The sequence below is a fragment of the Falco peregrinus genome, chromosome 12, assembly GCF_023634155.1.
Source record: "Falco peregrinus isolate bFalPer1 chromosome 12, bFalPer1.pri, whole genome shotgun sequence".
Taxonomy (NCBI): Eukaryota; Metazoa; Chordata; class Aves; order Falconiformes; family Falconidae; genus Falco; species Falco peregrinus.
Genome location: NC_073732.1, coordinates 19,721,141 through 19,744,713, shown reverse-complemented (window position 1 = coordinate 19,744,713; position 23,573 = coordinate 19,721,141). Strand labels below are relative to the sequence as shown.

General features: G+C 42.9%; 2 protein-coding genes across 10 annotated transcripts in view; one reads left to right on the top strand and one right to left on the bottom strand.

The window, feature by feature from the left end:
* Positions 1 to 23,573, bottom strand: part of MCF2L2 (MCF.2 cell line derived transforming sequence-like 2) — a 181,237-nt gene that overhangs the window by 66,004 nt on the left and 91,660 nt on the right. The gene's annotated exons all lie outside the window — the stretch shown is intronic.
* B3GNT5 (UDP-GlcNAc:betaGal beta-1,3-N-acetylglucosaminyltransferase 5) lies at positions 1,629 to 23,470 on the top strand. Of its 4 annotated transcripts, none has more exons than XM_055817348.1 (2): positions 1,629 to 1,878; positions 17,990 to 23,470. In XM_055817348.1, exon 2 carries the CDS (start codon positions 18,321 to 18,323, stop codon positions 19,455 to 19,457), a length of 1,137 nt encoding a protein of 378 aa, XP_055673323.1. In that variant the 5' UTR covers positions 1,629 to 1,878; positions 17,990 to 18,320; the 3' UTR covers positions 19,458 to 23,470. The 4 variants fall into 4 exon arrangements, with proteins under 4 accessions (XP_055673323.1, XP_027639785.1, XP_027639784.1 ...); XM_027783984.2 differs by having other exon boundaries at positions 1,629 to 1,925; XM_027783983.2 differs by having other exon boundaries at positions 1,629 to 1,986.

Below are 23,573 nucleotides of genomic sequence, written 5' to 3'. Positions count from 1 at the left end.
TATTAAGTTAAAATTGCAGGCTTAAGAGTCGTATTTGGTTGAAGCATAAATGAATCACAGTTTGAGGGGGTTTTGAGTTAGGTGTGGAAGGAAGAATCCAGGTGCTTTTTTTTTTTTTTTTGCTGTCTGGTTTACCAATTTCAACTGAAAATGAAAACAGGAAAAACTGGTATTACCAGCCAAGAAATCACTTCTTTAGAGAGTTTTGAAAGTATCTATCATTGAGAGTTTCTCATTCTGAAAGGGACCCTTTTATCACTGATAAAATACTTGAATGGGTTGACAACTAAAAGAAAGAATGAAGAATAAACTTATGAAAAAAAATAATTGTGAACTAGGAAGGAATCAGCAATTACAGTTTTGGTAAGAAAAATGAATGACACTTTGTTTATAAGGGTATTTTTACTGTTATTTAAACACTGCTTAGACAACATGCCAAATTTACACAGCAACCTACAAAGTTTTTCTGCTAAGATGAACCGTGAAGAATTGTATTTTGTCTTACTGCAGAATCAGATGAAATCTGGGAAGGCCGCTAGTAAGTGTTTAGTCATCTTAAGACACAGAACAGGAAAAAGGAGAGATCAAGTGAAAAACTCCTTAGGCCTTGAAGTTTCCCCAAACAAAACCTGTATTACAAAGCAACCCATCCTTCTGTGGGATTGCTAACTGCCCAGGTTTTACCCTTGCTCTACTTCTGCCGGGTGCCCTGGACAATAGTATTCCCATCTCTGATTTCCTCTCGTGTGTGTAAAAAGAAAACAGTTCCTCATTTCACAAAGATGTTGTCAGATTTATGGTTGTAAAGTGACAGACACCAATTGTCATGATGTACCACAGTTAAATTTCTGTGAAGTCAATGATGAGGTCAGGAATGATTCAGATCAGTCCTGAAAGAATGGAAGATACACAGTGGACTTGTGTTTGATACTTATATTCAGTGAGAAATTTCAGATTTCCAATAAATCATACAAGGCACTGCATTATAAATGGCTTTTCAGCTTAACATGAATGAGCTTTTTTTTTTTCTCTTTTTCTCCTTTTTTAACCTCATTTCTCTTTTTACAAAGGTTTGCAAAAGTGTATTAAAGAAGGCACATTGCTGGCACTTACACCTTGGTTTGCTTTCTAAGTACTTCCATCTCGGTCTGCTGCCTACAGTGCCTGCCTTAATGCTGATGTACTTCAGTGAATCAGGCATCCCCCTCAAGACAATGCAAATAAGTCACTAATTACGTGGGGAAAGTAGAAAAGAAAAACCCGCTAAAGCCCACCGTTATTTCTCCTCTTAAGATTTCCAACAAGAAGTAAGTTTCACTGCGACCTTAAACTACCTACCCAGATGTTATTTAGCACCTCGGAGACTTAGCGCAGCAATTAGCTAAAGCTTTGTCGCGTCCCCTGAGATATTTTTAAGACGTATCGTTGAATTTCTAAGAAGCGTTACTGTTAGCAGTCCGAGCGTCACCGCATTGCCGTTTCCCCACACAGCTCACCGCCGCCTCACCCTCGCCACCTCCTCAGGAGAGAGGAACAGGAAGAGGGAAAAGGGAGGAGGAGAGGAAAAAAAAAAAAAAAAAAAGAAAGAAAAAAAAAAACCCAACCCTGCACCACCCCGGCACGGGGAGCACGCACGGCGGCGGAGGCGCCCCGCGCCGGGCGGGTGTTTATAAACAGCGGGACACCCGCGCCGCGCGCCGAGCGGGGCCGAGCCCCGGCGCGCGGCGGAGGGGGAGGAGAGGCGGCGCCGATTGGCTGCGCGGCTCGCGGGCCCCTATATGCGGCGGGTGATTGGGGCGGCCCGCGCGCGCGGGCGGCGGCGCGAGCCCCCTGCCCCGAGGACGGAAGCGGCAGCGGCTGCCGGGGCTCGCCGGTCAGGTACCGCCGTCTGCGCCGGGCCGGCCGCCCTCCCTCCCGCTCTGCCGGTGCGTTCGCTTGCAAAGAGCAGTCCGCCTCCCTCGCTTTCGGTGTGAAGCGAGTAGCTGGGTAATTAAAGTTAGCGAATGTACTCTGCTTTCTCCTCTCCGTCTGGCTTCGGGGGCTGCAGGGGCTGGGCTGCGCCGGGGCGGAGGGTGTCTCGCTTCTCCGCGTTTCTGGAATTGCGGTGCCATGCTTTGGGCAAACTAGTTTTCCGACTGCTTTGTTTAAAAGGTTTCTCCGAACGCGGCTGTCTTACTCCTGCCGTAAAGAAAGAAGGGTTTTGTCCGGCTTTTGGGTTTTCACATTTCTGCGATGAACGAGACCCAAACTTCAGCGCAGTTTTTCTGTGTTTTGCGGAGCCTTCCAGCAGATTCCCCCCGGGTCTCTTGCCATTGTCTGATTGTCGAGTGTGTTCAAAGAAAAGACAAAGCAGGGAAAACTCTGAAACATTTTGTGGCCCTTTCGGGGTATTACTCACGCCCCGAGCCGCGGAAGGAAAAACTCGCAGCCGCTCAAGGTTTGCGGGGAAATCGCCCATTCAAAGCAGTGGCAGTGCCGCCGCCCCCCGGCCCTGCATCCGGCAGCCGCTCCCGCGTTCCCATTGCTCTAAATATTAATTTTATTTTATTTATTTTTTCCTCTACAGGAAAAGTGGGTGTGGGGCTTTTTTCTTCCCCCGCCTAAGGAACTCGCAATTCCGGCTCGGAGTTTCTCCGCTCAGCCCTGGGTTGCAACACGGGGACGCGCCCCCGAAGGCGCCGGGGCAGCCCTCCCGCCCTGCCCTCGTTAGCGCTAATGAGCGCCGGGAGCTCCTCTCCCCGCGCGGAGGCTGGCGGCGCCCCGCCGGGAGCACCCACCCCTCTCCCGAACTATTTCTGGGGACTCCGTAGGAAAAAATCGGCGTGAGGAAACGCATTAGGCGAAAGGGGGAGATACCGAACGCTTTCAAAAAGCGCCTTAATTTTTTTTTTTTTTTTGCGGCGGGGCTGCGGAGCCGGCGGGCGGCGGTCGGGCGCGCCGCTGCGGCGGGGGTGTGCGAGGGGCAGGGCCGCGCCGGCCCCCTCCTTTGTCTGCCCGAAGGGGCGGCCGCATGGCCGGAGCTGCTGCCGGGGCTCCGCGGGTGCCCGGGGCTCCGCGAGTGCCCGGGGCAGGCGGGGCGGGGCGGTCCCGAACGATCGATCTGGCTCATGTCGGGATCCGCGGGTGCCCCGCAGCTGGCGGTGGCGGGAGGGTGGCGGTGCTGCGGCCCGCCCCAGTGCCAGCGTCCCGGTATTCCCGAGCCTTCTGGGTTTCACGGGTTTTGGGAAGAGCTTGGGATGCGCCGGCTGCCGCGCCAGGACGGGGTGTGGGGCAGAGCCCTGGGGTCCGGCGGGGGAAGGGGCGGCGGGGTGCTCGCCCTCGCTGGGGGCGCATCGGAACGCCTGTGCTTTTTAGTGTCTTGAGCTGCTGCTGAGCAAGATGTTGGGAGTGTCCAGAGAGGGGAGACTGGCTCTGTTGTAAGCAACTAAACTAAGTGCAAGGCAATGCCAAAAAGAAAAGCCTGTAATTGTGTTCTGGCCGTGCAAAGCGGTGGAGGACTCTCTACGTGCATCTGCATCTAGTGACTTGCCAAGGATCCCTTAGCAGTAGTGTTGAAACGCCTAGTGTGGCTGTTGAAATCTGTTTTGTATGATGCTGTCTTGTTCTCGCTTCTCCTCCCCAATTCTTGCATTCCTCCTAGCAGTTGGAAAGGGGAAGGGATGGGGTCAGCAAAGGGATAGATTATTTTAAAAGAAGGGAAAACAGTTGTAATCTAAGAGAGGATAAATGCCAGCTTTTTTTTCCCCTTGTTGAGCAGGGCAGGCAATATTAAATCACAGTTGATAACAGCCATGGAGTATTCTAGCAGTATTCCAGAAGGCTGGACTGTCACATAGAGCTGGGTGTTGCTCTGGTATTATGGGAGTTACTGGTTGTTCTGCACAGAACTAGTTTCATAGAAGCCGACCATCTGTTATATACAGAAATATATCATTTTGGTAAAAATATGGGCTTTTTTGCTGGTAAGGTTTTGTTGGGTTTTTTCTGCTTAGAAATGTAATAGCAATATCTGCTTAGTCGCTCTCTTCCATTGAGTCAGTCAAAACTGTATCGCTTTGTTTTCTCTAAGATCCATAATTACTGAGAATCAAACTGGTTGCTCATTCTGCTCAAAGCCAGCAGTTGGGACAGTCTCTCTGGACAAACTGGAATAGTGAGTACTGAAGCTAGGAATGACAGTTCACCTACAGATCAGGGAGAAGCATGTGGAAAACCCTGCAAGTCATAGCTTATCATTTGAAATGCCAGTGGCTTGTGTGTTGGGTGTTTTTCTGCACCTACAAGTGTTATGGCATCCAGGATGTGCTAAGCATTGCCTCATCTCCCATGGTTATCTGTCTGTACCTGAGGAATTGTCTAGGTAATCCTTTAACTTGATGTTGCTTACTAAAAGTACAGAAGTGGGAGGGGGTTTTGCTGTTGGGAAACCTCACTGCAGTTTTGCTGTTACTGCAGTGGGTCTGCTGGGCCTTGGAACTGGCTAAAAGTGATGGATTAGTGTTGTGCTGCTAGAACTTCCTTCCATACCAGCCTGCGGGGTTTAGTAAAGTACCTTTATCAGCTTCCTAGGATACACACATCTTGAGTGAGGCTATCTGACCATTTAGCAGACCTCAGTAATAACTACTCTTTAAATTCCAGTGCAAATCAGCATGGTGCACCTCTGTCAGGTTGGCTGGAAGTGACAGCAGGATTTTCCACTGATACAGGAGACATTGCGTATTTGGAATCTTTGCAATATTTGGGAAACACCGCTCCAGATTCTGAACAGAAATCTGTACATTCCTGAGTCTTCAAAGGCTGAAATAAGTCACGGACACTTGAGAGGTTTCCCTTTTCTCATAGGTTTTGAGAATAGGATATTTGCCCTTGGAAAGCAAGGGGAGGAATGCTATTGAAGGACCTGTGAAAGATGACACCAGTTAGATTCTGTAGTCAATGGAGAAACCATCAGAATGTGTGGAAATAGGATGATGAAACAACCCCTTTGCTTTAGAGTTGCAACTTTTTAGTATGAACCTGTACCAGTCCTGAAGTTTACCTGTTGCTTGGGTGACTGCGTAGTCTGATCTTCAACATAGAACTGTGGCTTGGAGATGCTGCTGCTACATGCCCAAATAACCCAGAAAATCTAACAGATCTCAGGACTGCTTAAACATCGTGTGGACAGATGATGTTGAAAGTAGAGGATGTTGTAAGCAAAAGTAACTCCGGTTTGAAGGACTGTTGAAGAGGGGCATAGGTCTACGTATTGCTAAAGACCGCAGACTGCCTTGTAGTGCAGTGCAAGTTTACCTGCTGCAAACCAGTTTCATGAGGTCAAGTTTGGTGCCATCTCCAGTTTGCTGGATATAGTCTTACAGTCTGAATAAAAAGTGTTTGGTTACTCAACTTCCAGGAATGCTGCTGGTGCCTTGAAGGTAAGCTGTCACCTTTCAGATGCAGCAGCTCAACCTCACCCACTCGGGTGCAGCAACTTTGAAATAAAGAACCCCTTCTGCCAACACAGATCATGTACTGTTGGAGGTGCCTTGGGACATACCAGCAAAGGAAGAGATTTTTAGCTAGTACTTTGGCATTTAGACTGAGGAAAGTTGCTTCAAATTGAACTTGCTGTTGGGTCAGTAAGTCACTTTCTGCTCACATTTCTCCTGCTGCATCCTGCAGCTTTTTTCTTCCAGTTGCGCTGCTGCTAAGAACCCGAAGAGTCTTGTGCTGATTGACGTAAACTAGCCTTCTGTCTTGGGGCAGGAAACTTACAGTTTTTCTTGTTCTTTAAACTGCTATTCATTGTACACCACTGCAGCCCCCTTCCCTCAGCCCTCTATTAGTTGTGGTTTTCCATGGAATATGAAATAGAGGATAGATGGATTTTCTTCTACTTGGTTAACTAAAGGAAGATTAGCCTTTCATTTTGCACTGTATGCTCAGGTATGTAATCAGTGTGTTTTATTGTTAAGACTAGACAGTGCTTTTTGCAACTCTTCCTTGTAGCTTTCCTGACTTTCCAATAAAATACTTACTCACTACACTTTCAGTAGGAAACCCTTGTAATGGGTAACAGGGGTGGTAAAGGTACCATACTTGCGACTAATTCTTTTCTGAGTTTCTGGCTGCTTTGTTTGAAAGACCCAAGTGAAGTCTTGTGGTAATTACAAGTACTGACTTTCTATTGCATTGTTCTCTAAGCTCAACTTTCTAGAATGAGCAGGCATCTTCAATGGATTTTTTTGTTTTTCCTTCTGCCTTAAGTCATCCCTGTCTTTTAAGCTTCTGCTCCCATCTTTGTAGCTTCCTTCTAGAGTCCACAGACTGGTGTTTTGTGGTCTGCCTCCTAATGAATTCCATTTGTAGTTTCTACTTCACTCTGTTTCACTAAACTGTCCTCGCAGCAGAGCTTAATCTTGTGCTGTGTGCAGTTCAGTTACATTCTTGGCCTTACATCAGTCTTGCATATAAATGTGTGTGCATATACACACATATATACAACAGACACATTTATAAATTTAAAAATACTATTTTTACTGGCTCTTGATATTATGAAATAGTGTGACCTACTATCCATTTCTCCTAAGCAGAGACAAGTACTTCTGGTTAAATGCAAATACACAAGTTGCTTCATGTTAATTTACAAAGACTGTAGTCTTGGAGAAACCTCACTGCTTATTAAACATGTTGGGAGTGTTTTGCAGCTCCTTTGTTTGACTTTTCTTATCCAATTTGAATCTTGAAGCTAGGCCTGAGGAATTCTTTGTGTAGTCTTCTGTTCTGCGGTGTGTTACGGCCATTGACTCGTTAGCAGCTCTCAGTGAGGGTACTTCATCTGTGGTGAGCTAGAAACTGCAGGATGCTGTTCTTGAGTTGCTACAGCTTACTGTATTGTCACGTTTCTCGCTGGTGCATGTGGGGGGTGCTGGTTCTGTTCTTCCACTTTTCTGCCATGAGCCTGTGCTGTTCCTGCTCCCCATGTTTTGTAACAGAAAAAAGCAGATGAGTGTCTCCTGTTTAGTCCCTGGCCTTGTTGCCTTGGAAAAAAAAGGCTGTATAAAAGGCCAAAATTTTCCTTGGTTCCCACAGAAGTAGGAGAGGATTAATGGAATTCATCCCACCCAGTCTGCAGACAGGCTTAAACAAAGCCTTGTGCCGCTATTATTCCAGCCAATCTGCAGCTCCTTTGTATATGTTGAGGTGGTTCTCGATCCACTTTATGATAAAATCTGAGGATTTTGGCTTTCCAGCTTGCTTGAAACAAACATGGAGACCCCCAATATGTATGTAGGATCTTCTGTATTGAGTCTGTTCTTCAAGAGCTGTTGGTTCTTTGTAACTTTATGTGAAATACTTGACTGTCTTGAAAACTATTCAAAATGTGAAAACTACATTAAAGCCTTGAACTTCTGTAGTCATATAAAATAATTGAGATAGACCTTAGCTTAATGCTGTACTACTGAAATAAAGGAGGCTAGCTAGCCATATGAATCCAAATGTCATGGAAGTGCTAAACCAGTAGTGACTTCTGTCAACAGCTGTTGCAAATGCAGAAAACACTCTTCTACTTTTCTGGTGGCTGGCTCTTCCAGTACACTTAAATTTGGCAAAACTTTCTTTGCTGTTTTCTCTAACCCTCTCTTCAAACTGACTGCCGCTCCTCAACAAGTGGTGTCTTGGAGAGAGATGGGAGAGCACAAACCTAACAGGTCTGGATTGTGTCTGTTTGCTAGGAGTTTGACTTAACATACATGTACCTCTTAATGTAATGCTTCTAGCATGTTTATTCAGTTTCAGCTTTAAAGCTGTTTGGAGCTTTCTTATGGCAGTGAAGACTGTGTGCAGTCTGGAAGTTGGGACTTAGGAGAAACCGACAGTGTGGTGTGTTTGCTGTTTCTAGACTATTTGCCTGAAGTTAGGGTGACTCTTTTATGGAATTCAAGGTGCTGTTTATGTAACTTCAAAATTGAATTAATTAAAAATGAAGTTTCTTAACTTCTGTTGATGTATCTTGAATGACTAGTACTTCATGCTTCTGTAAAAAGTGTGGGTGTACATACACAGTGTGTGGAGAGAGAGAGACTTCTACACTGCATTTGCATTTGGTGCCAAATTAGTGCTGAACTACCACAAAAGGGAATTAATCTCTTAAGAAAACACTGAACTACAAATACTAAACAAGAAGTGAATACATGGTCAGATAGCCTGCTTGCTTCATTTGAATAGATTGATTTCCTATTAATAAAAGAAGACAACTCACTAGATGAGATTATCCAAGAAGCAGACAGGGTTATTAATAACTCTCCTCTTCCCTCAGCCTCAAGTAGAATACAACACTTCTTTCAGCTTAAGATTTGCTGGCAGCTATGCACAGTGGTGAACGGGAAGGGTTGAGAATGAACAAGGCATGATTCTGTTAAGGGCCAAGGGAACAGAGCATGCAATGACTGTCTGTTCTTAAGTGCTTGTCGATCTGTGGGTGTAAGGAAAGATAGAGTGGCTTAAGCAATATTTGCTCTTTGTGATCTCAAGAGGAGGGCTTTGAAGTGTTGTTGCAATGGCAGCCCCATTACGCTTGTGGGGGTGATGAGCTGTTAGGGAACCTCTTTAAGATTAATGATCCCCTTTCTCATGATTTTTTTCATTCATCGGAAAGCTCGTCTCTGAATTATATATGTAGATGCTTTCTTAGGTATTGATAGAAGTATTGTTTTTTTCCACAGAGCTGCTTCTTTTCTAAGCTGATCCTATAGTTGCTTTAAGAGGACTGCCTTAAATTCCTAGGACACCTTTGTGTGTAGATGTGTGCTTTGCTTGAGGTACATCTCTGCATGGTGGATTCAACCTAGTGTTAGACCTTGTGCTTGCTTGGGGGTGTGTTATGTGATGAGGAAAGCATGGCCTTGAAACTGAAGACCCGGGTACTTCCCAGGCAACACAGCAAATTAGTCTGCACTGTCTGGTGTCCCCGTGCATAGGACTGGGACCTGATTTGCTCCTTAATTTCTACAACATGTATAAAGAACTGAAAAACAGGCTGTGTTCCTGACTATGTGACTTGGGTCATCTAAGTGGAAGAGTTTTTAACAAAAGTGATGTTGGCTCCTACTGACCCCAGGTACTATTCAGATGGGAACCAGCACCAGTGTTCTGCAGCCCAGCTTCCTTAAACTTTTGTGTGCGTGGTTTGCGGGTAGACAAGTAAACCTGCAGACTTGCTTCCCAGGGCTTTACTTGTAGGTTTAGGAACGTGAACTACTGGAGGAAAAGATTTGATGCAGAAAGGGGTGATCCAAGACTTCTGCCATGCTCAGTTGTGTATGGAGTATAAATGCCTGGATGGTAGGGCAGCGTGACACTTGGCTAAGGTTAATAAGCCATGCACAAGAGAGGCAAACTTAGGCAGCTAAGCTGATTTGGAAAGTCTAGATGGGATGTTACTCGGCTGTGTGGACCATGAGTTCACATATCTCTGACCTGTGCAAACTTAAATCTGGAAAAGAGAGATGTAAGCCCAATAGAACACAAAAAAACCTCCACTATTTCCTGTACCCAGTAAGTTAACCAGTATTTGACTCGACTTCTTTTTAATTCCAATGTTTTTTCATTGCTGGTCTAACTGAAAGAAAAAAAAAATGCAATGCTGTGGCACAAAAAATCCCTGCATTTTAATCTACAAATTGAATTGATTTGTCTTCCTGCCTTAGTGCCTGCATGCTAGTGACATGTGTAACATCCAGATTTTGACTAAATTTTTGCCGCAGTAAGAGAGATCCATCTGGAGTTGGATGCTGAATTGGGATCATAGGCTAGAGTATTATCTGAGGAAGAGAGATTGGCTGCAGAGCAGATGAGAGAATGTTTACTCTGGAATGAAAAACTTAAAACATGGAACGAGGATAGCAAAGTCTAGCATGGTTTAGAAACAGCCATGGTACAACAGTATTGGCCTTCTGTTTAAATGAGTTCTTTGCGCACTTTCTAACTCACTGTATTTTTTTTAAAAGTATTCTGAAAAAAAAGTGAGGCCCCATAGAAAAGCAATTTAAACTAGTCATCTTGCAATTAGTTGTCAGTCTTAAATTTTTGACTTCTGCATTTAGCTTGGCAGCTGGCAGCTAGTCTGCCTCAGATACTTGTTCAGCTTGATCTTCAGGTATGGCCTGGAGACTGGAAATCACCTTAGGTTTGTGGGGAAAGCAGGCAGGAAATAACATCTCTAGCTGCAAATAAATATTTGAATGGGCTTACTTAATGGCAGCAGAAGGAATTACTGATTAGGCATGACTGTAATGTTGTAGCTCTTCAACTTTTAACATGCTATGAAACAGGGATTCAGCATTACTGTGTAACTAGAGAATTTGCATTCTCTTGTCATCCAGTATTGAGCTTTGGACTAGATCCATAACTGCTTGCTTATTCAAATTTCTTTGGCACAGGCTGCCCAGGGAGGTAGAGGAATCACCATCCCTGGAGGTAATTAAAAAAATCTGTAGACGTGGAGCTTAGTGATGACTTGGCAGTCCTGGGTTAATGGTGTGACTTGATGATCTCAAAGGTCTTTTCCATCCTAAATGATTCTATCATTCTGTGATGCTAATTGCTTTCTTTATTGTGGGCAAAAGAGTTTTCTTCAGCCTTCAGTTTGAGCCAACTTTCAGCTGAGAGCTTGACCTGTGTAATGGGATGTCCTTCTGAAATACACATTTGTAAAGAGATGAGTACGCTAATGTGGGGTAGAAAGCAGTGGCAAGCTAGCCCTCTTAGTAATGCCTTTTGCGATCCTCACCCACTTTGCATAATCTGAGACTGATGTATAGTCACTAGAAAATTCTTTACACCACTTGTACAGAAGGTTCCAAATATGAACAGACATGACCTGCTATAAAACTGGGGGGAAGCTTTCTGGAGCGCGTAAAAAGTGCTGACTGAAGTGCTGCTCTGAAGTAGAAAGAGTAGCGCTGTGCAAATGGATTTGATACTTAAAGCTCTGCCACCTACACCCAATGGGTAACGTGAGCAGCTGCAGTTAGTGTGCTCTGCCCCTTTGCTGTCTATTTTTGCCTTATTACATGGGAGTTGAAAGGAATGTGTACCAATCTCGCACGTCTTTAAATACTGGCACTGTAAATGTGAATTTATATAAATACAGACTGCTGTTCGGTGTAGTATTAGAGCTTATCACTGGCATCTGCTGAAACGGGTGCAATGGGTTGTACAATAGGTACCACTACGGCCTTTGTAGTTGTATCTTAGGGCTCTGACTTGCTGCGTGGAGGTTAAGTGCTCTACTTAGTCACTCTTCTCAGAAAATGAGGGCGTGTGGCCTCAATCAGGTTGCTGCCAGACTCTGAAAATTCGGAGTATTATCCTTACTGTTGGTATGAAGAACTGGCTCTTTTCACCCAATCTGCTGCACACAAACCAAAAAATTGCATGTTGGTGCTTGTGCATTTTGTGCAAAATCCCTTGAACTAAATTACTTGTATTTTGGAGGTTTTCATGCTGGAAAATGCAGTCCTCCTTTTTAGCTTGTATGGGGAAGAGTCTGCAGTGGATATAGTAGGTTAAAGCAACTGAAAACTGCAGTCTAAGCATAGACTGGTGCTTGAAAGATGTGATTCTGCTCCTCTCCTGATATCTGCACAGTAGGTGTTCTAGGGGACTGACTGATGAAAGCACCTTAAGGCAATTCTGTCCATACTGGCAGATGTCTCCATTTAGATTTGTTTGTAGCAGCTGGGAAGCTTGCTGCTCCTTTTAGGGGAAACGGAAGAAATCACCCTCTTCCTTTCCACCCAGTGGGCACAGCAAGTGCAAAATCTCTGTAGAAACTACATCTCTACTGGCACTTAGATGTCTCTTGGCAGAGTTGAGTATTACAATCTGTTTCTGCTTCCAGCCCTGAAGGAGTTGAAATGCTTTGCTCAATTGCAGTCTAATGCTTTGCCATCCTTTGAATTTCTCTACCAATGAACACTTCAGAGATTGCCCCAGCACTTAGAAGTGTTACACATCAATGAGAAGCAGTAAGTGATTGCAGCTTTCAGTGTCTCATTTTTCTATATGATGCTGCTGTTATCTCTGATACAAAGCTCTCCTGAAGGAAGTGCTATACTTCAGGGCCCGTTATTTTTCATAAGGGGATTACTCTTGACTGAGCAACTTCAGAATCACTCAGGGAGTCTGTTTTGGAAGGTGTTAAGTTTCACCTGAAAAATCAGGTGTCTGCTCAATCTGAGAGATCTTCAATGCATGCACAAAAAACATCTAAGAATGCCGATTCTAACATCCCAGGAAACTGTCCCCTGCCTGCTGCTGGCAAACTAAAGAATTTGCAGGCAAAGCCTGCATATGAGGCTGCAGAAGGTGTGTTAAATGTTCTTGAAACAAAATTTTCAAAGCTACTGTCAGTGATCCCTGCATTAATGTTCTTTATTGATGCAGCATCTATGACTTTAAACTTTGCATAGATCTTCATAGCAGTAGGCTGGTTCTTTTTGTTAATCCCATTGTCATTGTGACTATATTTTTCTATGGGATACATGTCCAAATTGACATCCATTTCTCACCAGTTCTGTACAGAAGAAGGTGTAACAGTGGAAGTTTTGACAATACTTGAAATTATTTTCTTTGCAGGCTGTGTGCTTATGCTGTCTTTCCATCCTGGCATTTGTGAACTACGTAGGAAGGAAGGTTTAGCTAAGTACCTTAATGCATCTTTTTTTCCTTAAAGTGACCTGTCACTACTGCAGGAAATCCTAGAAGTGTCACAGGTGTAACTTGGTGTTTCTGTTCAGTTTTCTTTTGTGATACAGCTCATCTATGAGGAACTTGAAGATTAGTTTTAAAGCAAATTATTAATGTATAAAGAGTTCTTCAGATCTTGGGGAGTGAAGGAGGACATAGGCCAGGGTAGAGATGGCAGATAGCATGACTTGTGAAGACATGTCAGCAACAGAAAAATGGTGAGGAACCTGGATTATGTAATCTTGTAGCTAAAGCTGTAAGCAGCAATGTCCATTCAGGCTTTGCTCCCATTAACTTAGGCACATACTTTCTTACCCTTTAAGTAGTCAATTGGAAGGGAAAATATTGATAAACGTGTAATTTTGTATTTTGATGGCTTAGTTGATGTGCTAACTTGACTATGTTTCTGTTGGTCTTTTGGTGTAAGCAGTATATAAATCAGTACAGCTGGAGATGGAAGAGTTCAATTTCATAGGAATTTTAACTGTTTAAATTGCTCAGAAACCAAACATTGCAAACTAGTTTAAAATTCTACTTAAACAAAACTGTCAAACGTGCCAAAATGTGTTCTTTGAACCCTGTAACTCCTTTCTAAAGAGATTTTGAAAGCTTCAAGAAAATCCGGCTTGCTCTTTTCAGGATTGTCGTAGTACACTGAGCTTGACAAATTTGTCTGAATTAAATCCAGGCAGTGCTAATCTTGGGCCATGCAGCTTTAACTGCAGAGTTTCTGCTTCTGGTCACCTCTGTGATTGGGCACATTCCTTTGGTGCTGCAGTTTAGGTCCATGTGACATCTGAAGTCTTCCAGCAGGATGGAGCATCTCTGCAGTGTGCCTCCTAACCTGGACATCCCGCTCCATTATTAAAAAAGTTCTGTCTGGAGTAGCTCATGTGACAGGACTAGTCTGAATTCAGACCAAAAGCCTGCCCTAGACTTTAAAGTTTTCTGTAGTAACACAGGGCCTGGTAGTAGCCTTAAAATTGAAAAGACTGAAAACTTCAGAAACGTGTGTTACATCTGGTTCTGCAAAGGAAACCGTTGAGTGCTGTTGTGCACTTAGGTTAGGCTCTAGATACAGCCTGACCTGAATTAAGCACTCTGATCTTTCCTGCAGGGTTTCAGCAGGTTGCTTTCTGAGGGGAAGATGTTGGGAGGAAGCTGAATTTGGCTTGTTGAGCAACTGTATAAGCTCCAGAGCTGTTGCAAGCTGTGGAAGGTCTGTGTGGTGAGGATGGGTTGGGGAAGAGTGACTTTAAGGCTGTTCCCAACTGGCAGCAGTTAAGCTTTTGATGTCAACCATCCCATAGGACTGCACCCTTAAAGTGTCTCTTTGGCATAGCCAAGGTCAAGACATGGACATAAGAGATCAGCAGCTCTTCAGATGACTTCTGTTTGAAACTAGGTAATGTTTGAGGTGTTCTTTCTTGTAGATCTTCTGAACTTCATCTAAGAGTTGTTGATGTGAAAGGGACAGTTGCTACAAGCTGATAGTGCAAAATGGTTCTATTTAGAATGGTGTTTCCTGGAATATCCTGCATTGCCTGGGAAAAGCCACTTGTGATTTAAACATAGCTTCTGTCCTAGGCAGAAGGAGTGAAAATAACTGTATATTATGATCTCTTTGTCCTAAAGTGTGTCACACAGGGATGTGGTATGTCAGATATTACAGGTTAATTAAAGCCCAGCATGTGTATCATACCACATGACAGAATTTGTAGCTGGGAGTTGTGGGGTGTTCCCTCTGGGTGGTCTTAGTTGGTCTCTCTTGAGTTTAGGGTTTTTATCAGGGTGGTGGTAGTTGGAAAAAAATTTCCGTGTTGGGAGTGCCTTATGTGTGAATGTTGTCCCTTCATGGCTCTTTTCCCTGCAGGTCTGTGTCTCTGGTGTTTCATGTCTAAAGTGTCTCTGTTTCTTTAGGATCTCCCATGTCTGTCTCTCCTCAGAGGACTTTCCAAAAATGTTCTGTTTCTGTCCTGAAATTAACTTCAGACTGACTTTTTTCAAATACTGACTTCTGTGAGCATTTAAAGTAGCTCTCTAAGGATCTGCTTTTCCACAGTGGTCATTCTACAAGATACCAAGTTTGCGTAACAAACCATGGTAGCTCCACTTTCATCCTAGAACATCTACTGAATGCAAAATATGGAAGTGTAAATAGTTACTACATTCAAATGACAGTCATGCTTGTAATACTGAAAGGTTAAATTACAAAGCCCTTTAGGAAAGGTAGGATCGCTGCAGGGTGAAAAAGGCTTGCAGTACTTGCAACTAGACTGCATGAGTTGTGAATCTTAAATCTACCAGAAAGGAAGGCAGCTACAGGAACTGTGTATGGGTGCTTGGTTTTTCCAGTCTTTCTCCAATCTCAGTGGATCTAAAAGCTTCCAAGCCGCAAGTAAGAAAATGCACACCAAGAGGCAAAACACTTTTAACTATGGTCAGAAAAAATGGCCATCGAGGATGGTTTTATCTCTGCTCCACCATGTTTCCTCTTGCTGGGGAGAACACATGGGTATGGTATGGTGGTTGGGTTTTTTTCTTTTCTCAGAATCTTGAGAATTAGTTGTCAGTGAATAGCTCCTGTGGTGAGTCAGCCTGTTCCCCTGTTAAGGGAAGGAGAGCATGAGTAAGCCCGAAGGATGGGTGTTGTAAATGAGCTGTAAAAAGTTCTGACAATGAAAGATGGGATGTTTCTGAGAGGGGATTCTGAACAACTTCTGTCTACTAAAGGCTGATCTAATTCCCCTGAACTAGATCGAGGTAGTGATACACCAGACTGTTCCAGCCTTTAGTCAGGTGATTTCATGGCTTGCTTTTTCTTCAAGGAAAAGCTTAAGTTTTCTTTCCAGCATCTCTGATTTCCAGGAGGGGGGGTGCAAGGGAGCAGAAAATCTATGTGCATCTCTTGTGCCCTACTATCTGCTCCATAATAAAAGCTGTTTCCGTGGTGACTTCTGTGTTTTGTGGTTGCTGGTTTTTTGTTCTGGAGGTGCTTACCCTTCCCTAGTGGCAATAACTGTCATGTAGGCTAGTCTTCAGCGACTCTCACTTTTGTGTTTGTGATGTTGACTGTTGTCTCTTTTTACCAGATGACTTGGGCAATTGCATATTGTTGCCAAAACATGTTATCCAAGTCTAACCTAAAAAAGTTGTATTTGGTGACTAGGATTCCAGTGTTTACCAGGGTAGACTTTGCTTCAAGTGGCTAAATAGATTGCCTCGTGCTCTTTTAACTTTCAGAAAAGTCAGTCAGCTGTTTTAAGCTGTCACGATGATCAGGCAACCTGACCACCTAGGCTGAGCTTACCTTTTTTTTTTTTTTATTTTGTAAACTTAGTTGGGGGAATAATGCTGCAGCATTAGTGCTAGCTGGTCAACTTTGCAAAGAGTACAGAGTTTTTGGAAAAGAGCACCAATAAGTATCTAGGTTGGAGGAAAAACCAGAACTTATCCTCACTCTCAGGAAGTAGCGGGCATCTTCAGACCCAGTCCTCCAAAAGGAGCTATCAAATGTCTGGATTTCTGTGACATGCCAGCTTGCCTGCATCTCTGTGCTTCATCTGAAACCAGTAAGCTTTGCACTAGCGTTCTATTGTAAAGTTGCTGAGTTTATAACTCTGAGGTGCATTGTTTAGCTTCGTGTTTCCAAAATAAAAAGGGTTTAAACTGATACTATAAAAAGGGCTGACTTTTATTCACCAAACTGCCCATACAGCTTTTTTGTTATGCACTACAATTTGCAAGCCTCAACTGCACCGATGCACAGGTTCCATTTTTAACAGCCAGTCCCCTTCCTGTTGTAGATAACTACAGCAGAAAATTGCTGCAGGTTTTCTTATCTCTGTATAATCTGTTCTGTTCTTGTCATGCTATCTAGTTGCAAGACCTCAAATGGGTAAAACAATGTCAAAACGTTTGTGTTGCGTGTAACTTTTTTAACATAATAGTGACAGCTTGTGCTCTCTTGCTTCAGGGGCTGTGTGTCTGTTTAAGTAGTGCTTAGCTTGTGGGGTGCTAGTCCTGCATTTCCTCTGGACTGAGAGCTTACTCTGTTGTCAGGTTTTTATGGGATGAACAAGTACTTCTAATTCAGGCTGGTTTTGTTTATTAGATAGGAGAGACAACTCTGGCTGCAAGAAGTGAATTTTACAAATTGCAGGGGGGAAGGCTGGGTTTGGTTGGACTTTCTGTGCTTAGGATTATTTTCTTCACTAAAACTCTGGTTGGTAGCAGAGACAGGAGTACCGCAATGTTAGCGGTCCGGTCTTAACCGGTGTGTCTGTGAGAGGGGTGCCTAACTGGAGAGTCTGTGTGGTGCTGTCTGGTGTAGCTTGCTCGTAACCTGCCTCATAACGGTAGCTGGGATTACAAACAATCTCTGTCCGCACCATCAGTTAAAAAGTAGAGGTCCTAAGCTGATACATGGGATGTTTGGTAATGGGTGCCATTGGAGCATGGTTGTACTAGTGGCACTTTTCAGCCAACCTCAGGCTGGCTGTGGAGGTTTAATGGCGGCTTCCCTTCAGCAGGCCTGCCCCGGGCAGAGGCAGGAGAGCAGCGCTGCCCTGGGCTCGCGGTCCCTGCAGGGAAGGTGCTGGATGAGGCCGCTGCACTGCTACCAGGGCTGGGGCAGGACAGACCAGCTCCGGCAACGGGGTAACATGGAGGTGGCCCTTTCCCTCAGGGTGGAGGCAGTGGGCTTGTGCGGGGCCGGGGGCGGTGGCACTGCGCTGGGGTACGGGGGTCCTGCCTGACCTGCACCCCCACAGCCCTTGGCCAGCCTGAGGGCTGCCTTGCTTGCCAGTGGGCCCCGGGCCCCTTGCAGAGAGCCTGGGTGCAGGCTGTGAGGCGAGGCCTGCGGGGGCTCCGCCATTGTGGCCTGGTGCTCCCACTGCCGGCCTGGGTCTCGCTCTATGAGGCTGCTTAAAGACAACTTGTGAACTCCATCATTTGTAGGTGTGGTTTCCTTCCTAGCTTAAAAGAACTAAGGGCAGTGGGATTTTCTGAGAAAGGGTTTCTTGTGTGGGAACTGAAGCCTCTGTGCCAGGTTCCCCTTCTTGTCCGGCCTCCCGCAGCCTGCGCTGGGGCCTCCAGCTCGCTGCCTGGGTTTGGGGGGGCGTAGGTAGGTATGGTGGGGAATGTCTGAGCAGTCAGCTCATTTCTGTGGCCAAACTTAAAACCTAACCTGTGTTAATAACAGCTCACTAAAACTTTTCCCCTCTTTCCCACCCCCACTTGCAATTGGTAGGTGTTCATCTTCATGAAGGAAAGAAGCACAGGAGAAGACCCAGTCAGAGCTGTAGCGTTCACGTCAAGATGCTCCAAAGGGAAGACGCTCATCTGCAAGTCTCGTCTTTCAAAACTGTCTGTGTTCTTTCCATGAGAGAAAAATCTTTTTTGAGAAAGATGACTTGTGAAATCTGTGAGCAAAGCTGGCTTTGCAAGGATGCCGAATGAAAGACAACGTGCCTTACGATGGACACTTACCTTGGAGTGACACTGTGCTCTTAAACTAAAACACAGGCACTGTAAAAACACTGATCCCAAACAAGAATAAGGATTATAGAAACTGCATCAGAATGTTTGTTAGTCCCAGAAGAGTCAGAAAATGCCATTTTTTGCAGATATTTGCCACCTGCTTTGTATTGTGTCTTATGATTTTTTGGGCACCATTTGATAATCATATTGTGAGTCATATGAAGTCCTATTCATACCGATACCTCATAAATAGCTACCATTTTGTGAATGACAGCCTGTCTATCAACAGGGATAACTTGGGCAGAGTATCAAGCTACCAGTACCTGATCAACCACAGAGAGAAATGTCAGCAGCAGGATGTCCTTCTCCTATTGTTTGTGAAGACTTCTCCTGAAAACAGTCATCGGAGGGATGCAATTAGACAAACTTGGGGTAACGAGAAGTATGTTCGTTCTCAACTTAATGCCAACATTAAAACTCTTTTTGCTTTAGGGCGACCAGCAGGTCAGCAGCAGCAAACACAGCTGCAAAGAGAACTTCAGCTGGAAGACCAGAAATACAATGATTTGATTCAGCAAGACTTCTTGGATACTTTTCACAATCTTACTCTTAAATTGCTTTTGCAGTTTAGCTGGGTGAATGCGTACTGTCCTCATGCCAAGTTCATTATGTCTGCAGATGATGATATATTTATCCATATGCCAAATCTTGTTGCTTATCTCCAAAGTCTAGCACAAATGGGTGTTCAAGATTTCTGGATTGGTCGTGTCCATCGTGGATCACCCCCCATAAGAGACAAGAGTAGCAAATACTATGTTCCATATGAAATGTACCAGTGGCCCTCTTATCCTGACTATACAGCAGGAGCTGCTTATGTAATATCAAATGATGTAGCAGCTAAAGTATATGAGGCTTCATTGACCCTCAATACAAGTCTTTATATAGATGATGTTTTCATGGGTCTCTGTGCCAATAAAATGGGAATTGTACCACAATATCATGCATTTTTTTCTGGGGAAGGAAAGGCTCCATATCATCCCTGCATTTATAAAAAAATGATGACTTCTCATGGACACGTAGATGATCTTCACCAGCTCTGGAAGGAGGCTACAGATCCCAAAGTTAAAGAGTTTTCTTCAGGGGTTTGGGGTAGAATATACTGCAGACTAGTTAATATTGTGCTTCTCTGTAAACTATACTATGAGGACACGTATCCTTGTTCAGCTGCATTTTCTTGATACTTGAATATCTGCATTGAAGATCGACTGAGCCAAAACAACTGTAGCTGTTTATTCAAAATACGTAAATGTGGAAAGAGGTAAAACTTACATGTGAATAGTTGGGGTTTGGGGGGGGAAAGATGGTCCCAAATTCTGTTCACGATCTCTTATTGGAATAACTCTCCTATTGTATTGCAACTTTTTACATTGTATCCTCTTCCTTTACACTCTCCAAGGGATGCAAATCTGGATTAAATGAACTATAACGGACTTGACTTCTAGACTTTGAAATGCTTGGTGAAAATGTCTGCTACTTTGAAATTGTCAGTAAGTCTTAAGTTTTCTTTAAAAAATGTATGTGAACTAAGGCATATGATAAAAAATAATCTTCTATATCAAAATGGAGTAGACCTTTCAAAACGTGAGGAAAATAGAACTTCTGACTTGATGAATGAGACTATTGCAGTAATTTAGAGCAATGTTAATCAGTTACAAATATTCACCAGTTCTCAGTGCTTCATGGAAAGTAAGTATGGACCTGCACAATTGACAAACAGTGAGTGCTAGAAGTGAAGACTACTACAACCTTTTCCTCAAAGCTTGCTAAGTCTTTGAAATAGGGAAACAGTGTTTGAGTGCCCTCTGACTTGGTTGTTTTAAAGTAACAAAGGAGTTCCCTCTAGAACCTGAAAGAATAAAAATCAAGCTATTGCTTGTGTAACTCTTTTTGCTCATCTTTCTCTGCCTTCTGAAGACCGAGGCAGTATATTTAGAGTCCAATCTTTAATAAGCAAATAAGCTAAATGTGTTTTTTTAACAATACCTGTGCTTTCCAGTATTCGTGGTTCTGAAGGTGAAAAGCAAGCAAAAGTCCCCAAAAATATTACTTACAGGTATTTTGAAGCTGTTAAAGACTGTAAAAAGCAAAATTTCATGCTTGTATAACAAAGGAGGAAGATACTTGCTGCACAAAGTTTGACTTCACAGTGAAAGGATAGGGAGATGATCATCCACAGAAACTTAGTACACAAATCAAAATCACAAAAACTTCTGTAGCCTTAAGCACAAGGATAGTCTTTAAAATTTCAGGGTAGTTTGTGTCCACAAAACCCTGTATCTTAAATATATTTCAATGTTAATATCAGCTGCAGGAGGAATAAAACACCTGTGTGTTGTAGATCAGGATAGAATTCAAGTGATATTTAAACTCCAGCTGTTTCGAATTGTACTGTGGTGCCATATAAATATTGCAGAGAATCAAAGTTCTAGGATGTCTGCAGTCTTTTCTTGTGTAGCTCACTAGTGGTGTTTTCACAGACTCTCAGGACAGATATTTGAGTTGCTAATTGCCAAACCTGTGGTAGCTCTTCCTGGATTGGACGCACAGCCCACAAGGTACAGTCAGATACTGCTTATGATCTGATCTGATGCTGGAAAAAGTTCGAGCATAGATAGTGTCAGAAAACTACTTCTGAAAGCTTGAATGAGTCAAGCTTACCCAGCAGAGCAATAACAATGCAAAAGCTCACAAATCATCAAGCATCTGTTGGAAACGTGCTAATTACAGGAGCAATACTACTTGTTTTCTGTCTGAGCCTAGACTTTTTCCTTCTGCCTGAAGTTCCTCCCTGTGTGGAGCAGTGAGGTACCTGACCTGTGTTTTTTGACTTTTCTGTGGAACAGCTATACAGACTTAAGTAACTGCTACAGCTGTTGGAGCTGTGCTGCAGGTTTTAATGGTTTGAATGGCTAATGGTTTATATTAGTGTAGACAGAATCCAGGAGTGAGCTTGCTGTTCTCTAAGATGCCATTTCAGATGTATGGTAGGTAATTACTGGAATTAAGTGAAATAGATAGCTTTCTGTAATTGGTTTTCCAGAAAGAAAAGAATAAGAATCCTAACAGGACCCAAATGTTTGGTATGTACAGAACCCACAAATAAATCATTTATCAGTTTCAGAATGATTGAAGAATGTAACAGCTGCTACTTTAAAAAGAACAAACCCAGCCTGTACAGATTGATTACAGTAATGAGGATGCGGGTACTTTAAAAGAAAAAAAAAACAAAAGACGGCGCTAGATCTGTATAACCTGTTGGCTTACAGAGAAATAAAGGCACATATAGAGAAAGTAGTATTCTGTGCTGAGGGAAAGCTGCTTCATCAGATCTCTGACCATTTAAATCAACAAGCTGCACAGCAAAATGGCGCTAATAGAAAAAGCCACCCTGTTCACTGTGGGGAAAGAGGGTCTTCATACACAGTATGCAACTGAAATGTACTAATAAGACATTTTTTTCCAGCATAACTATGTGCTGGGATTTATTATTTTCACTCATACAAAAAAAGGTAAAATAAGTTTTAACTAAGTAGCTTAAACTTCTATGGGGTAGTGACCTAGCTAACACCTAAAACACTGCTTAGATGTAATTTGCCATTATCTGAAAGTCATTTTTTACTATTGTAACACTTTGTTTTACAGCTGGTTTGAATTTTGTTTGGTTTGTTTTTCAAAAGGGCCCTGATGTTTGTAGTATGCATTTTCTTTTGCTGCAGTGAAGAGAAGTTGCTTGTTGAATAAAAAGGAAAGCATGAAGGCACTCCTTTCAAAAAATGGAGATGCTGGAAAACTTATTTTCTGGTTCTAAACGGTGACTTAAGATTTGTACACCTTCATGTGGAATCTTTTGTAACAATAGTCTCAGTGCTCCAATGCAGGGCTGTCAGGTTTTACTTCTACAAATAAAATTCTTGTCAGCCTGAATGGTCACTCCTCATTAAGAATTTGACATTGTTGCACAGCATATTTAATGCTAAATTTTTTTTACCTGTTTGTTTGGTTTGCATCATTTTCCCTTTGATACTACTAATTTTTATACAAATTATTCAATATTTATTCTTAAACTTTGCTCTGTACCACAAAGACAATTGTTTTATAAAATTTGTTTTGAATAAACAGTCTTATTTCTTTTTTAAAAAAAAAAAAACACACCACAATGAGGTTAAATATTTCTTGTTGTCGTCTTTGTAACAGACAAGCTGAGCTCTGATGCTTTTAAGTGCTGTTCTGAGTTCCCTGTCAAAGAGAGGACTTCAAACTGCTTCCCCTTCTGCGCCGTTCCTCATATTCTACCTTGAACCAAACCTTTTGTGGTGTCTTCAAGAAAGGAGAGGACTCATAAATTTGTTTACCAAGCTTCTAGGTCTGAAGTTGTATAAAACTGCCAGATGTTAGAAGCTTAACCTGTTGTTAATATTAACTCCAAATGTGTATGTTCTTTTTAGGCAACTGTTCCTAAGAGATGTGTATCTATCTAAGTAAGTTCTATTTCAGATGACACTCTGCAGCTTTTGAAAACTAGCTGATGGTTTGGAGACCAGTTGTATTTTCATAGGGTATAATTAAATTCAGATAGGAGTAAGTTGCACTTTTGTATGTTTCTCTCATTTGCCTAGCATAATGTATCAAGCTGGTAGTTTTAGAAATGCAGTCTTTTGCATCAAGTAATTTCAGCTTATACTTGAGTGAGATAGAGGCATAACTGAATTGTACTGAAGAAAACAAAGGAAATTAAGTCAGTGAAGACTGTGGGGTTTGGTTTGTTGCAGGGTGAGTTTTGTTGTGGGTTTTTTTTGGTTTGCTGGTTTTTGGTTTTGTTTTTCTTTGCTCTTCTTGCCCTAGAAACAGTGCAGTATAACTAAATTGAACTGGGTTTTCATTGCACCTCTTAAACTAAAATGACTTAAGTATTTTAGACTAAATCATTAATAATCCCTTTCTCAAGACTTTGCAGAAAGGGAGAGAAGATTTTTGCTTGCATTTAAGAAACCAGAAACTTCTTACAGGCATATAGTCAAATGTGAATATCCTGAATGCAATGAGATGATCTTTAATACTGCTTTTTTTGTACATATATGCAAGGCTTATTCTAATGATTTATTTTCTCATGCCATGTAATTAATACTTCTAAGAAAAAAGGAAATTGCAAAAAAACCCCAAGCCCCCAACTGAAAATAAAAGATAAATCTTGCTTGCGTTTCCAGCTGACAAACTGTGTATAAATGCATGTCTGAAGCATTTCAGTAACTTGACTATATCTAATTTTAATCTTAGTGAACCTTCACCATAGTTGT